This window comes from Dermochelys coriacea, chromosome 3 (assembly GCF_009764565.3).
Source record: "Dermochelys coriacea isolate rDerCor1 chromosome 3, rDerCor1.pri.v4, whole genome shotgun sequence".
In the NCBI taxonomy this organism is placed as follows: Eukaryota; Metazoa; Chordata; order Testudines; family Dermochelyidae; genus Dermochelys; species Dermochelys coriacea.
Window position 1 is genome coordinate 66,032,899 of NC_050070.1, and position 17,349 is coordinate 66,050,247.

The following is a 17,349-nucleotide window of genomic DNA, read 5'->3' on the forward strand; positions in this document are numbered from 1 at the left end:
TACACCATAGGCAGGGGTGGGCAAACTTTTTGGCCCGAGGGCCACATCTGGGTATGGAAATTGTATGGCGGGCCATGAATGCTCGTGAAATTGGGGGTTGAGATGCGCGAGGGCTCTGGCTGGGGGTGCGTGCTCTGGGTGGGGCTAGGCATGAGGGGTTGGAGGTGCAGGAAGGTGCTTAGGGCTGGGACTGAGAAGTTTGGAGGGCAGGAGGGATATCCGGGCTGGGGCAGGGGGTTGGGGGGCAGGCTCTGGGGGGCGCTTACCTCAAGCAGCTCCCAAAAACAGTGGCATGTCTCCCTTCCGGCTCCTACATGGAGGCGCGGTCAGACAGCTGTGTGTGCTGCCCCTGTCCACAGGTGCTGCCCCTGCAGCTCCCATTGGCTGTGGTTCCCGGCCAGTGGGAGCTGCAGGGGCAGCACCTGTGGACAGGGGCAGCATGTGGAGCCTCCTAGCTGCCCCTACACATAGGAGACGGGGGGGGGACATGCTGCTGCTTCCAGGAGCTGCATGGAATGGGGCAAGCCCCAGACTCCACTCCCCAGCTGGAGCGCCAGAGCGGGGCAAGCACTGGAATGGGGCAAGCCTCAGACTCCACTCCCCAGCGGGCACTCGAGGGCTGGATTAAAACGCCTGGAGGACCAGATGCGGCCCCCGGGCCATAGTTTGCCCACCACTGCCATAGAGGCATAACTGCAACTGTGCCGCTGTAATGCTTATAATGTAAACATACCATAAGATGACATTCCCTAAACCTCTGGGCTCCCATTCCTGATGATCATTTGTATTTACTGTATTCGGCCTAGGGGAGGCATGTTCTATCTGACTGATGTGCTCTGATACTTGTGTGTGTTAATAGGAACATTTGTGGAGATCCTGATATATTTCACCTTTCTATTAAAAGGAAGCTCTACGCAGGTTGTTGATTTGCCTGCACAAGGGATAGGGCAGGGAAGGAATGGGATGGAACGTGATGGCTCTATCAGAAGGAGTGGTGAACTGTCAGGCTGGAGGGAGGTTACTAGTGGAGTTCCTCAAGGATCAGTTTTGGGACCAATCTTATTTAACCTTTTTATTACTGACCTCGGCACAAAAAGTGGGAGTGTGCTAATAAAGTTTGCGGATGATACAAAGCTGGGAGGTATTGCCAATTTAGAGAAGGACCAGGATATTATACAGGAGGATCTGGATGACCTTGTAAACTGGAGTAATAGTAATAGGATGAAATTTAATAGTGCGAAGTGTAAGGTTATGCATTCAGGGATTAATAACAAGAATTTTAGTTAAAAGCTGGGGGACACATCAATTAGAAGTAACGGAGGAGGAGAAGGATCTTGGAGTATTGGTTGATCATAGGATGACTATAAGCTGCCAATGTGATATGGCCGTGAAAAAAGCTAATGCGGTTTTGGGATGCATCAGGAGAGGCATTTCCAGTAGAGATAAGGAGGTTTTAGTATCGTTATACAAGGCCCTGGTGAGACCTCACTTGGAATACTTTGTGCAGTTCTGATCTCCCATGTTTAAGAAGGATGAATCCAAACTGGATCAGGTACAGAGAAGGGCTACTAGGATGATCCGAGGAATGGAAAACTTGTCTTATGAAAGGAGACTCAAGGAGCTTGGCTTGTTTAGCCTAACTAAAAGAAGGTTGAGGGGAGATGTGATTGCCCTCTATAAATATATCAGAGGGATAAATATCGGAGAGGAAGAGGAATTATTTAAGCTCAGTACCAATGTGGACACAAGAACAAATGGGTATAAACTGGCCACCAGGAAGTTTAGACTTGAAATTAGACAAAAAGGTTTCTAACCATCAGAGGAGTGAAGTTTTGGAATAGCCTTCCAAGGGAAGCAGTGGGGGCAAAAGATCTATCTGGCTTGAAGATTCTACTCGATAAGTTTATGGAGGAGATGGTATGATGGGATAACATGATTTTGGTAATTAATTGATCTTTAAATATTCATGATAAATAGGCCTAATGGCCTGTGATGGGATGTTAGATAGGGTGGGATCTGAGTTACCCAGGAAAGAATTTTCTGTAGTATTTGGCTGGTGAATCTTGCCCATATGCTCAGGGTTTAGCTGATCGCCATATTTGGGGTCGGGAAGGAATTTTCCTCCGGGGCAGATTGGAAGAGGCCCTGGAAGTTTTTTTTTTTTTTTTTCTTTCTTCTTGAGCATGGGGCATGGGTCACTTGCTGGAGGATTCTCTGCTCCTTGAAGTCTTTAAACCATGATTTGAGAACTTCAGTAGCTCAGACATAGGCGAGAGGTTTTTCGCAGGAGTGGGTGGGTGAGATTCTGTGGCCTGTGTTGTGCAGGAGGTCGGACTAGATGATCATAATGGTCCCTTCTGACCTTTGTATCTATGAATTGGCTTTGAAAGAAACAGGTGGGATATGGCCCTTTATGCAAGGGTGGGGCATTGCTTATGAAAGGGACAGAGGAGGGGGGAAGCCAAAAGATGGCGCATGATTATAAAAACATATAAAGACATTGTTAGAAATATTTCTATATACTAACATGTTTTGTATTCACATTTTATATGTCTGTACAGGTTAGTGATGTCTGCCCATAGGTTAATTTCCAACCGAACATCTCAGCAGGCTTTGTCTAACTCTGATTACACTTGGGAGTATGAGTACTATGAGTACGGACCAGTTTCCTTTGAAGGACTGAAAGCTCATAAATGTAAGTCCTATCTGGCAGTTCTGTAGTCTATGCTTTGAAGTTCCTTTATTCTTAATGGATAGGTTTTCAAAAATCTTTTTCTGTGAATTGATTATTCCACACACAGCTCCTTGAATTAATAGCTTCATTGATTTCTCTTTGTTGAAGGTTTTTTTTTCTTACGTGTATCAGTAGCTTGGGATATCCTGGATACCAGTTCTTTGGTTCAAATATAAATTTCCCCCTACTTTATGATCCACTGCAACATCCAGTTGCTTTATGGAGAAAAGTTCTCACTGTTAAGAAAAGAAACATGGCTGCTTTGTTCTTGTTAAAATATATCTGAAAAACTATTAAAAGGTTTAAAACCAATTTAGAAAATTCTTTCAGGTGAGTCTTTTATCATTATATGTTTACTAATAGTGGTGAGCATTAAAACAAGTATATGTAAATAAAAAAAGATCAAACAAGTGTGTATGGGTCTCAAGGGTTCAGGGGATGGAAATAGAATACAGAGATCTGGCTTACTGATAGTGATGGATGTTTCCCTCTGAAAGCTATTTGCCAATATCTTTGACACAAGCCACCAATGTCAGCTTGTTTCCATTCTCCATGTCAGCATCATAATCTGCACTGCTTGTTATAAATCAATTATATAAAACAAATAGAGGGAACTTTTTAAATTTTAGAACCAGTTTATAGTGTACAAACCATAGGTTTATATTTAGTCATTAGTCAGAAGGATCAAATTCACCATAAACTATTGTAAGTAGAATTAAGTAGTGGGGGATAAGGAGACTAGCCCGTTCCAGACAGCATGCTGAATCAATATGAAAGGTCATGTATTTCATATTTATGCAGTTTTAATCAAAATGGAATCAATGTCCTGTGTGTTCTACAGGCTTACTGTATAACCTATTTTGAAACATTTGATAAATAGGAATATATCAATGTAAGGAGCTGTATAATAGGCTATTGCAGAGATCTGCATTAGGTTTGTTATTATTTAACATCTTTAATGATCTGGAGTGGACTAAACAACATGCTTAGTCCCATATTATACTGATGTGAGAGTTGTCAACCAGCAATTCAAACAAAAAAATCATATAATGGTATAGTGGAGAGGTTAGAAATAAAATGAGTTTCAACTTGAACAAATACAAGGTAGTACAACTGGGAAACATACAAAATCTAGTCAGTGGACTTGATTCTGATCTTCTTTATGCTGGTTTTACAGAATCTGACTAATGCATGGTCATACTGTAATTCTCAGTGACTCTGACATGGCTGTGTAGAGAAAAGTCCTAGAGGCTTAAAGTTCTACCTACCTGTCTTGCATGAAGGTTTTAATGGCAACTCATCTGTATTCAGTAGAATTCTCCCTCTGGCCAGGAAATCAGCTGCAAGACAGGTAGAATGTTAAGGCTACAGGACTGTATTACAGAGGTAAAATATGCACGAGGTTCTTGCCCACTGCAGGAAAAGCTTCAGAATGGGCACACCCATGTGCTGCAAAAGCAACATTAATGTGCGTGCATAGGGGCATCAAGATAAGAATAGGTGCTTTGGTATTACAGTGTTGAGGGCCATATAAGTACCTGGGTGGATGGATGCCAAAGTGTCAAACAAAACTTGTTTCCCAGGGAATATAAACAACTTTAAAGGGAGGGGGCTATGCCTGAACTTGCATTTCAGCCTTAATTATAGCATGCTTCACTGTGCCTACTGTCATTGTCAGACCCTTATGACTCAATAGTTTAAAAAAATAAAAAAGACTAGATATTTGACTAAAGTAGGTTCTTAAAGATATCTCACTTTAATCATGTTCTCCCTAATTTGTATTCCATTCAGCCAGAGACTGAACCTGGAGGTACTGATTTTGAAGATTTGCTACATTATCACATTTAGTCACATATTAGACAAAAGTAAAAGAGGAAAGATATAACCGATAATTGCCTCTGTGTCTCATAAAGTCTAGCAGTACTGACCTTTGCTGAACTCTAAACTAATTATCATGACTGACATGGCAAACCAGCTGGTTTCACTGTCAGATATTTTATGGAGTTCTTGGGTAACTAATTCAGCTAAAGTTAAATTAACTTTCAGTTGCCATAGGCACCTGTCTTTAGTGTGCGTCAAAGCAAAGCAGTGTTTTGATAATACCAAATGTATAAATAGGACCCAATCCTGTGGCCCTGATTCAGTTGGGATGGTAATGGATGAAATTCCTTTGAAATACTGATGAAAAGTGGGCACAACTCCACTGACTTCAGTGGAATTGCATCCATTTTCTCCAATGCTGAAGTTTGTCCACTGACACCTGAAGAAAGTGTGAGTGACTAAGGGCTGAAGGATCTTCCCTGTCCTTTGTAGCCCTTCACTTTAGTTGATTCTGGGAGTATGGCAGGACTGTGTGAACGCAAGAGTTTGACAAGGGTCCCCATTACACTAGAGTTAACTCTACCTCCTTTTCTCCCTTGCCCTGAATAGGGCTTCAGGAGAGAGAGAAGTGGAAAGGCATGATGATGATAGTTCTATCGTCAAGTGGTTTGTGAGCCCTAACCTGAGGAATTGTTTGGTTGTGTATGTGTTTGATAATGGTAACTTGATTTATGCTGATAAAGATTTGCTCCTGCAGTTTCATTTGTGGTGAGTCCTCTAGTTTACAAGCAATGTATTAAGATTATATTTAGGTTTTATTTACTTTTCATCTGTTTCCTCCAGCTCTTACTAGAGGCGGGACCCAATCTATGAACCTGAACTTTTCATAGGTGCTTCCATTCTAACCTCCTTTTCCAAAGAAATAACTTTCACGTTTCAGCATGAAATCTTCCTAGTGTTGGTCTCTGCCCAAAGGTGGATTTATATGGAAAGTTCAAGCACCAATCCCTCCCCTACCTCCATCCCCAAAACAAAACAAAAAACACCCCAGCCTTTTTTTAAATAACTAAAGGTGGTGCTGCAGGATGTCCCAGTTAATGGGAGTAGTTTTCAGAGTTACCACTGCCTTACGAAGAATTAGAGAGCGGACTGGATTAATGCTTCCTCTGGCACCTGTCCTCTTTCCTCATTAGTTTATTAATAGTGATAGCTGTTGGACTTGGTTACAATGAGCTAGTTATCTCCTGGTGAAGGGGGAGACACATCTTGGGAACAGTTATATATTGAATTCATACTAATGTGCTTGATTCCAAACAATGATCATAGCCAAATTAATCTAGAAACCTTGACGTTATTAGCAAATAGGCTATACTTGAATAACCTGGAGCATTACACAATGAAAAATGGATGCCAACTGTGGTATGTCTGCCAATTTGCTTACCTGTGGTCTAAAGCAATATGGAATTAAACGTTAGTTCTTTGCATGGATTATATTAACACGAGTCATGATCACCCTCATGCCAGGTAGCTGTTAATAACTAATAACAGTGGATACTATTACTAATGTTCTTGCAGATGGTTTAATGGAATCTGTTTAATGCTAATAAGGAATATGTCCTCTTTCAAGGTAGTAGCAGTTAGGCAGAAATTGTGGGAGGTAACAATGGTGTGATTAAATCTTTGTCAGTTCCTTTTAAAGGGCGTGCTAAGTGTTTTCTCTTGTAACCTCCAGTGACGGTGCTTAGTGGTTTGAGCATTGGCCTGCTAACCCAGAGTTGTGAGTTCAATCCTTGAGAGGGCCATTTAGGGATCTGGGGCAAAAATAGGAGATTGATCCTGCTTTGAGCAGGGGGTTGGACTAGATGACCTCCTGAGGTCCCTTCCAACCCAAATTCTATGATCTTAGATTTCTATGAACATACTCAATTACATTATCTCCCTCCTTTCCCTCAAAAAAATCTGCTAATTTGATGACTGCCAAATTTATCAACCTTTTTAACTAAGATGTCTGTCTTGCAGTTCCCTTTTAATGCAAGCTACTTTATTAATCCTTAATGCAGGCAGAACTTAACCCTTGAGTCAGGAGTACAAAAATGTGAAACTGTAAACAAAAGGAGTAAATATTTTAATTAAAGATGGGCCCCAGCACAAAAGCCTGGATCTCAGAACACCTGCACGTTAGTAGGTGGTGAAGTGGGAATTCTCACCAACACCCAACTATCAGTAGCCCCATCTCTGTAATGAACTGGGTTGGGACCCTTCTGAGCATTATGGCTTTCAGAGCCAGCTCTGAACCTTGCAGCCTGGACTTGTCTCTAATTTTAATTTCCTAGTTCCTAGCATATGTATCTGTCAGTTGGTTCGGACTTTCTGCTACAAATTATTAAAAGATGCTAAGTGACTAGACTTTCTCACACACCTTAAAATATATGGCCAAATTCAACTTTTGGTATATCAGTGCAGCCCCAGTGAATTCACTGAGGTTACACTGGTGCAACTGAGCGCAGAATTTGGCAATTAGTCACTTAAATTGTGTATATGTGGTTCATGGTGTCAAGATGTAACAGTCAGTGGAGGAGCACTGTGCCTTCTGGCAGATGCAGATAAAGAAGCAAATTTGGAACAACCATTCATTCTCTCTGCATCTTGAGATTTATGGGTGAAGTCTTCTCAATGGAATTCTACAGCATTTAAGGTGTTACGAGAGTGTAAAGGGATGTAAGGAAAGGAGGTAAGGGTAATGGTTATGATATACACTGAATTCTTCTTTTTGTATGATTGAGGGGGAGGTCCTCCATTTTTAAAATGGCTTAGCTGGCATATGTGTGGTGTAGCTGGGGGAGTAGAAAAGGGGAGAATATCTAGTAAAACAGGAAGAATCCTATCCGAAAGTGATGATGCAATTGAAAGCCCTGCAGGCTTCATAGAGCAATTATTTAGTATTTCATTACTTTTCACTACTCCCAGTTGGGTGAAGGGAACAATGTATTTTTTTTAACTACCGATTAAATTTGTAAAGTGTATGTAGAAATCCTCCAGGCAACTGGCGACTGTATTTTAACCACTGTGCAGCTTTAGGTTTCCATAAATATTCATCCCTTTCCGAAAGGCAATTCAGTTTGAAATCACTGTTATATGAAGTCATGCTTGTACTGTTAATGCTTTGTCTGTTTTCCTTCTTTTTTCCCCTCTGTATTTAAAATCCACGGAACTGGAGTCTGGTTATATTGCCACTCATTAGGGGGATATTAACAGCTGCAAGAGCTGAAGATATTTTTGTGTGTGTATGCATGTGCTGCAGCCTTTGAGCTAGGTCCAGTATTCATTAAAGTCAGTGAAGTCTCCCATTGACTTCAGTAGTCACTGGTTCAGTCTCTTTGTGACTATAGGAATAAGGCTGTTGACAAAGTTGTGGTGTCTTCCTGGTATGTACAGTTTTGTTTTCTGCTGAATTCTAGTGATCCTGGGCTGGCAGAAATGGGCTGCGGTTCCCATTTCAGTTTGCACAAATTAGAACAGTCCAAAGCCTGCCTTGAGGATCTGGGAAGGAGAGAAATGTGGCAGAACGCCCAATATGCCTCACACTGAGCCAAGCAGCGCTGAGGGGTACCTCAGGATCTAGCCATGGCCTCTAACTATCATTGAGGCCAAGAGCTTAGTAGTATTCCAAAAAGGCTTTAAACATTTATATGGTTGACAACTTCTGTTACGTTAGGAAGGAAGAAAGATTAAAATTTAGAAGGGATACAAACCTTTATGCTTCAGGCCATAAGCCATCCCCTAATGGGACAGGTTATCGTTCACTGTCAGTTTCTTGCATCTTCCTCTGAAACATCTGGTTCTGGACACTGTTAGAGGGAACATTGAAATAGGTGGACTTCTGACCTCACCTGATATAGCAACTCCTATATTCCTATGACATCTAAACAAAACTTGGAGGACACTGGCTCTGTTTCTTGGGGAGATCCAGAGTGATACTGACAGGTGTAACACTTGTCTGCCCCGTTGTTGGCTTTGGAAAACATCTGGATCATCTAACTGAGACTCAGTGGCAGATCCACCACAGTGATTAAGTAGGCCACTTTAGAACAAGCTGTTTTAAGAACAAGATGTGGCTGTTTGATCTGAACGTTCTTGAGTGCATGTGGATCAATGTCCCAACTAACAAAGCCCAGGAGAGGGTACTAGTGGGTGGTTTGTTACAGATCATCAAATCAAACCAGAGAACACTGAGTTACTCCATAAGTACTTGTGTGGGAAGAAAAATTGTGGTGTTACGGGGGACTTCAGTTTGAGAGACATCTGTGCTTAGATGTAGTCAGTAGTAAAACATCATTAGTTTCTAAAAATTATAGATGATGATTTTCACATAAGGTATTGCATCAAAGACAAGGTGACTCTAATTGAATTAGTCAGTGTTGTTGTATTCAGTGCTGTGCATGCTTGATGTATCTGATGCTGAATTAGTCACTTTTATATCCATTGGCTTTTTTAAGAGACATAGTACCTGGTACATTGACCAGTCAGGATGTTGAATGTGTCTTGTAATAAGAAAAAAAGCCTTTCTGAACTCTGAGTCATGACACATTATGTGGAATGGAACCTGTTTACAAGCGAAGGTGGAACACTAATCAATTGATTACCTCTCTCCTGCAGATTCTATTGTGATTGGATTTTGGGTCGGTCTGGCAGTTTTTGTCATTTTCATGTTCTTTGTGCTGACCTTGCTGACGAAGACCGGAGCACCGCACCAAGAGTGAGTCTGATCAGAGTGTGACAACAATGTGATGTGCTGATCAAATGTTTTTCCCATTACAGTGATGGTCCCTTCTATTGAGTTATTTGTAAAGGGGGCACTGTCAAGGCTAAACTACCCAGAATTTTACCTACTATAAAAAAAAGGAGATTTTTTTTTAAATACTTTTCAGCTGATACTAAAACATCTGCCTATTCAGAAGCCAGAGCAGCGTAATTTCTAACATCAGTCATCTTTTGCAGACCAGACGACAAATCCAGGGTGCTTGTTTCTGTGCCGTCCCAGGATGTGTTTTGTCAGTGCAGATATTATACCACCTTTCTACTCTGCCTGCCTATTTTGTTCTTGTGACCAGGTTGATGGCACCAAAATATTCGAGAAGCTTTGTTTTAAGAACTCATTTGAGAGAGCACTTCTGTATAATATGTTTTAATACCCCACCTGCTTAGCAAAATCAGTACGCAGTAGAGAGGAAGGACAGCATAATGGGCATACGCGCACACATTCAGCCTAAAAGAAAGATGGTAGGCTCCAGTTTAGGCCTCCAAACCTAGATGACGTTCCTTTAGAGGAACATTTACACTGCATGCTCCCCAGCCTTCTGTTCTATCCCCCTGTTTGCCAGAGGCTGGGAATGGGTGACAGGGATGGATCACTTGATGCTTACCTGTTCTGTTCATTCCCACTGGGGCACCTGGCACTGGCCACTGTCAGAAGACAGGATACTGGGCTAGATGGACCTTTGGTCTGACCCAGTAGGGCCATTCTTATGTTCTTATGTTGGGACTGGCAGGGGGGAAAAGGGTAGTGGCTTCTTTAAGAGTTCCCCATCACTTGAGAGTTGGAGGATGGAAAGGCATCACTTGAGCTGGTGGGTGGGCCCATGGGGCTCAGGTAACTCATTGGCCCTTGTGCACCTGTGGGAGGAGATCTAAATCCTGTCTCTCCAGTCCTGAGTCGTGTCTCATGCCTGGATGCAAGTGTCCTGAGCAGTTACTCATTCTATAGGGGGTCCAGTTCCCTGATAAACTGAAAGTGGGCTTAGGAGAAGGCATTCCCTAAAGAAGCCGGATAATGGGATTGAGGCTTCTAATATCTGGAGACAACCCCCTTTCCCCAGGCCCTTAACTCTCATATGAGGGGAGGGCAATGGAGTCTAAGTAACTGGCTTGGACCAGCTTTGGAGTGGAGGGGGACTGATGGCAGCCCCCTGTCAGGTTGAAATGATTAAGGAAGGGTAAAGCCTGGAAGCATGAGTTATTGTTGGATAGTTCCCAGATGAGTTAATAAAGCTGCAGCCTAGTTAAACCACATCCAAACATGGGACAATGGGCTAAGGATTGTTTGTGTTTCATTTATAACACAAACAGGAGACACTTTGATCTAGAAAAGAGAAGATGTTTTAATCAGTACCAGCTGCCCTTAATCTGTTTTATTTTTAAAATAATTATTTCTACTATTGTCAGTAGGATACTCCTGGGGGAATTCTGTCCACTGCACAATGCAGAATTTTGCAGAAAATAATGTACGCACAGAATTTCCTTTCCCTCACAGAAATGGGCTACAGTGCTGCTAGCTGCCACTAGGGGCCGCTGGACGCGGCAGAGCCCAGCCTGCACATAGAAGACACTGCTGGGGGGATGGGAAGAGAGTTAGAGGGTTCCTGGCAGCTTCAGTTCCCAGCATGCCCTGAGGGGAGGAAAGGGCGGCGCACAGGAAACTCTGAAAGACTGGGACCCAGCATCAGGCTGTTCCTCCTTCTGGATCCTGGGGCTCTGGGGTGGGAGAGGGTGGGTGTCTGGGCAAGGGGGGCCTTGCCTGGGTTCTGGGGGGAAGAGGATGCAGGTATCTGGGCCGGCTGGGCTCTGGGGGAGGGAAGGGGCAGAGAAACAGGAACTGGGTTGTCATAGGGGTTTCTTTAACTCTCTACTCCTGGGGGAAGTTTTGTGTGTCTGTATTGTTACAGACATACTTGCTGACAGATATTTTGAAATAAATTACCAAAATACTTCCAACTGGCTTGATTATGTAGTGTTATTTAGACTAATAAAATTTGCTGAATTTTAAAATATTGTGCACAGAATTTTTAATTTTTTGGCGCAGAATGCTCAGAGGAGTAGTAGGAGTAGTGCATATTTTGTCTCTTGTAGGCTCCATTGTAGCTCATTTAAAAATGGCCTTAGGAAAACTAGTATATGTACCTCATGAGTCTGATTTTGTAACCTGTACTTACAAATTGTTGACTAATATAATTTACCAAGGCAGACTAATATAAACCGAAAAAGAGAATCTGTATCAATTATTGCAGCCTGTATTGTGCCCAAGAGTGCAAAGCTTGGGAGCCGGTAAACATTAAACCTCTTTTGTTTCTTATATTTATTTTTGTTTTAAATTTCCCAGGAATTTATCAGTTTTTATTCAAAAATTTAAAAAGCGTGAGCAAATTGGTTTAAAAACTGAAAACAGCGGGCAGTGACAGTGTTTTCTGTATGTGGCAGTTGAGGAAACCTTCCACTGCCTTCAGTAGTTGGGTTGTCTCAAATGCGCAGGCCCGATTCCTTGCCTGTCTCATTCCACCAGCCCCCATGCAGGGGAAGTGAATGGGGCCTCCTGAAGGGCTGGAGTCAGGAGGGGAGTAGAAGGCTATATTCTGTGATTACTCGGCCCACCGGATGCAGCCCTCTCCTGACTCCGTTCCTTCAGTGCAGCCCAAAGCTGTTTCTCCTTCAAAAATTCCCCAGGTCCCAAAAATGGAAGGGAGGGGAGGGGAGGAGGAATCAGTAAAACCTGAACAATGGCTTTTTCAAAAACTTGGGAATTTTGGGGAAGGAACTATAAATATCAATAACAAAGGGCCTTAATATAGTAAAGCCTAAATGTGTTGTGATTTTTGTAACTGTATATTCTCTTCTTTACAAAATTTAATTTCCTCTGTGTAAATCTATTAAAATCCATTAGAACATGCTTACTGATTTTGTAAAACAGAGAATATTATTGTAATGGAAATTCTACTAATAGAATACACTATAAAATGACAATGTTTTTTGCTCTTGGGCAAACTTTTCTAATCCTACTGAATCTGATATACCTGCATTTTATTTCATATTGATCTTCTCTGTGTAACATAGGGTTTAAACGTTATGCTGCGTATTTATCAGTATTGACACATCATATAAAAGCCTTATTGAAAAGATGGTTTTCTACTACTCTTTAGCCACCCAGATTATCCAAAGTTTGACACCTGAAGTCTGTATTTATGCACTTATGTATAAGCGACGAGACTCTTCTCTCTGCCCCACCCCCAGATATATGGTTCACCCAGTGCTCCAGGAATTTAGTGGGAATCACTCTTGCTCAACAATTCTTAAAATTTAGATGCATAAATGTAGATTTAGTTGCCTAACCTTCACCATCTAAACTTCAGTCCAGGTTTGGGAAAGCTGAGCTTGATCTTTTTTTGCACCAGACACTTATTTTTAACAGGTTGTTTTTATTTATTTTATTTATTTTTAGGGGAAATGTGTGGAGTGTTTTAAATGACCTTTTGAGGTGCACTGTATCAATTGCTCCACTTGCTTACGCTATGGTGACAATTTGTTCAATATCTTTTAAAGCCCTAAGATCATGGGTTGGACAGGTGTCTGTTGTAGAAGGTGGTGATGCACAGAAAAGGAGAGCAAAGTACCAGATGGCAGAATGAAACATTTAGAGTTAACTGCTGTATGGTCTGGGGCCCAGATCCTTAAAGGGTCTTATGTGCCTAATTGCCTCTTCAGGCACCTAAGTTCATCATTAAGCGCCACTGACATTTTCAAAACCACCGTTTTTACTGCTGCTGCCTAAACTCATAGGTGCTTAAGTCCCCAAGGCATCTTTGTTTTTGCCAGCAGGCACATGGAAAGCCACCTAAGTCCTGACACCACCCTACAGCTAATGAGCTGCTCAAATCAAAGCCCCAGAGACCCCCAAAATGGAATTGTCAAACTAGGTGGGGGAACACCTATCTTGCCAGGAGAGCCCAATCCTGTAGGCATACTCTGAGCATGCCTAAAGCCTGACACCAGTCAGGCTCTTCAGTCAGGCCACTGATAGGTGGGGAGACAGACCTTGCACCCACACAAGACAGCTGTGGACACAGGGAAATAGGCGAGCAGGAGAGGGGTATAAAGCAGTAGACAGAGACGGATAGTTTTGGCTGCTAGGTTATGGGTTACTAACCTAAGTCACATTGACCATTTAGGTGCCTAACTCTAGAAGAGGGTTCCTGGCTGAGGATCCTGAGCAGAGGGAGGCACTTATTTCTGGTCCATCAGTCAGGTGCACCAGGTCAGCAGATGAGGTGCTTAAGCCTCTCTCCTCAGCATTTCACTCCTGGCTAGCTTAGGTAGCTCTCCTCTCAGCTTCCTGGCTTCTGAGGATCCCTTTCTTAGGCACTTAATGATCTCCATGCATATATGGAGAGCCTGGGTGCCTACTTAGGGCTGAGGATTCCACTAGGTGGCAGGCTGCCTAGAGGTGAAATGTCAACACTGAGCAGAGAAATGCCTAAATACCTAATGAGCATTAGTCTCATTGAGCCTTAGTTCTCCATCTGTTAAATGGAGAGAATAGTACTTCCACAGGGGTGTTGTGAGGATAAATGCATTAAAGATTGTGAGATGTTCAGATCCTATGGTGATGGCGGCCATATAAGCACCATAGATAGCACTGCATCTGAAATACAGTACTCATGAACGTCATACTCTGAAGATTCCTTAGAGATGGTAAGTTTTTGAGTCATACACAGTACATTCTCAATACCTTTGTTCATTCCAGCATAAATTGATTTCCTCTATGGATCTTCAGTCATTTCCCTTAGGATACGCCTCCACTGTCAGACTTCAGCACTAGAAAACTTCCCCTCCTATCCATCCTTCACCATCCTTTGTTCAGTTTCCTCCTATTACTCCTGGTTATACTCACCCACTTTAGCTGCTTTACAAATAAACCATCCCTTGTTGTTCATTTATTTTAGCTTGGCTCTGCAGGAGGGATTCATATATTCGTAACTCAGTCCTTCTAGCCTTTTAATCTTTGCTTTTCTTCCTTCCACTTTGTTCATATTCCCCCACATGGGGGTGTCTAAACTTGTACCTAGAGTTCTAGGCTTAGTCTCACTAGCTACATGTTTGCAGCCTAAATTCATAGAGACAGTTTCTCCCACTACATGGTATTGTAAATTTATATTTAACTCCTTTCCTCTTTCACTCTTTAAGGCTTTTTCAGTCCACTTATTTCCCTCCTGTTGAATGTGTGTTGGATTATTTTCCTTCAGTACTCGTCTGCATTATTTGTTGAAATATTTTATGTACTGCCTAAATAATACTTCACCTTGAAATGCAAAATGAGATGTGTTAGTTAACGCCCGCCTTTAGAACTGCAGGTCTGTACATGACAGGCATTGCCTTTCAATGAAATCTTCAGGAGTGTTTTGGTTTTATAGCAATAGTCTGTGCCGTATGAAGGTAGCTGACCAGTTCGAAGGAACCATGAGTTAGTTAGGATATAGCTCTCAGAAAATATACTGGACAGCAATAGCATCTGAGAAGCAAAGATCATTATGATAATGATTATCTACTAGCTAAACTCAAATGTTAAAGCATTTAGGGTCAGATTTTTAAAGATATTTGGGTACCTACAGATGCAGCTAGGTGCCTTGTTGGATTTTCAAAAATGCCTAACTCCTATGGATTTGAATCCCAGGAGACTTCTCTCTGCAACTGTAAGCACCTAAAGTCCTTTTAAACCCTGATCCTTGGTATCCATTTGTTACATCATTCAAATTTAATGAGTTTCACATGTTTATTTTAACAAAACTATGACATTCATATGTGACATTCCGATTTTCAGTACTGATCTCAGCAGTGTGCCTGTAGTGCCTTTCATGTTCAAATAACCCTTTTATAATACTGTGACCAAAAAAAGAAAGTAGACTAGCAAAGAGTGCATTAACACCAGGAACCTTTTGGCAGTAGAATTGTTAACCCTGAACTCTAGGGTACAGATGTGGGGACCTGCATGAAAACCTTCTAAGCTGACAAGAATAATGAGATTCTGTGCCCTAACTATATTTAGATTCATGCACAAGTCTGTTTAGACTGGAGCTATCTTGAGTTTAGAGTTCTCTTGGACACTCCATGGATGCTATAGCATTCCTTCTGCTTTCTTCCCTTGCTTTTCTATGCTGAATTTCTGAGTCTCCTAGCTATTTATCCAGCCTTCATAGCTATCCTGCTGCTCTTCTGGCCTTTTATATTGTCCTCAGTTTGAAACAATGGCTGAAATCCTGGTTCCATTGAAATCAATGGGAGTTTTGCCCTTGGCTTCGATGGAGCTGGGATTTCATCCAGAATCTGAGAAGCATGAGCATCTTAACCACTGGGCTATAGAGTATTCTAGAGTCGGTCTCTGTGTTTCATGTTGAAGCTGTTCCACTTTGTATAAATAATTAATATAGTCATTGGAACTGGAACTTGAATTTGAGTCTCTCAGGAGAGTAGCCTCTATAGGGCTATAGAGCATTCTCACTCCGTCTGGCCCATATTTTTACATAATAGACATCAGGAGACAGGTGAGAGAGCGAGCTACCCCAGAATAACCCCAGCGGTTAGGATACTCTCACTTGAAACTTGGGAGATGTGGGTCTAAATCCCTGCTCCACATCAGGCAGAAGGGGGATTTGAATCAAGGTTTTCAACATCCTATGTGAGTGCTCTAACCACTGTGATAAGGTTATAATGGGGGGACAACAGCTCTTGATTTTTTTTTGGTAAGAAAGGGCTTAGGTGCTGAACTGCAGGAGAGGGTTTAGGGCTGTGAATACCAAGCAGAGAGAGTCATTTTCCTTCTGGTTCAGACACAGGCACCTAAATCCTTTCAAGGGGTGGGACTAGGCACACCCCTCTTGTCATTTCCTTGGAGGAAATCCCTTCGCTTTGGATGTGGTTTTTTTGTTTTTTGTTTTTGTTTTTAATGTCCTGGGAATGTATTGGTTTTTATTGGAGGAAAAAAATAGTAAAATAAAACCAAAAAAACAAATAAAGTAAGGGCGGTGGGAGGACAGTTGTGGCTGAGGGGAAGGGGTGTGTACACAGCAAGGGGCAGTTGAGGAAGCTTCTGCGCCAGTCCTACAGCAGACCAGAGTCTCGGCTGCAGGACCTAGCTCCTTGCTCATCTCCCTCTCTTTCCACCCCTGGAGGGGGGTGAAAGACTATTCCCCAGGAGTACTAGCCCCCCTGCTGGGCAAAGCCTCCTGCTAACCCCACTGGCCCTTATGCATGGTCCCATCTGCTTCCTTTGTGAAAAATTCCCGGGTCTCAGAAAAGCCACAATTTCAGCAAATATCAGCAACACCTGAATACTGGTTTTATTTTTTTTTAAACCCTGGGAATTTTTCTGGGAAAATCAGTAAATACCAATAACAAAGGGCCTTACCTATTGCCTAGCTTATGTGGCTTACTGCTCAGCATCCTGGCCTTTGTGAATCCCATTCTTAGGCACCTGACTCCTCCCCAGGTATTGTTTGGAGAGCCAGTGCACCTAACTCAGGGCTGTGGATTCCACTAGGCAGCAAGGGCTCCTAAACATTAGGTATTGCAGTGTTGAGTATACGTCCCCTATCTAGATCTAGGCCCTTAGACTTCAGCTTCATAGATGCCTCCGCTGACCACCTGCTAGTTAAGTGATTACAAAAGAGACTGGAGGCAGTACCCATTACATACATCCCACAGATGTCAGTTAATGCTTTGTAGAATGCTCTGAAAATGTTAAGTGGTGCTCTAATTATTACTGTTATTACTCAAAATACTAAACGAGAAGTTATTTAGCAGTAGATTAAATGAAATGGGAGGATCAGGGTTTTCTAACACCTAGCATATTAAAGTGCAATGTAGGAATGCTGGCATTAATGATCTATTCTAGCACTACAACATCTATAGAAATAAACACCTACAAACATTTTACAACAGAAAATATGAAGTAGATAGTTCGTCTTTTAAAC

At 42.2% G+C, this 17,349-nt stretch overlaps 1 protein-coding gene across 7 annotated transcripts in view; it reads left to right on the forward strand.

Annotated features, from left to right (window-relative positions):
• Positions 1 to 17,349, forward strand: part of MRAP2 (melanocortin 2 receptor accessory protein 2) — a 60,698-nt gene that overhangs the window by 20,187 nt on the left and 23,162 nt on the right. For all 7 annotated transcript variants that reach the window (XM_038394870.2, XM_038394877.2, XM_043510619.1 and 4 more), the window contains 2 exons: positions 2,562 to 2,695; positions 9,212 to 9,311. In XM_038394870.2, the coding sequence (XP_038250798.1) occupies positions 2,562 to 2,695; positions 9,212 to 9,311 (234 nt within the window). The remainder of the gene's footprint in view (positions 1 to 2,561; positions 2,696 to 9,211; positions 9,312 to 17,349) is intronic.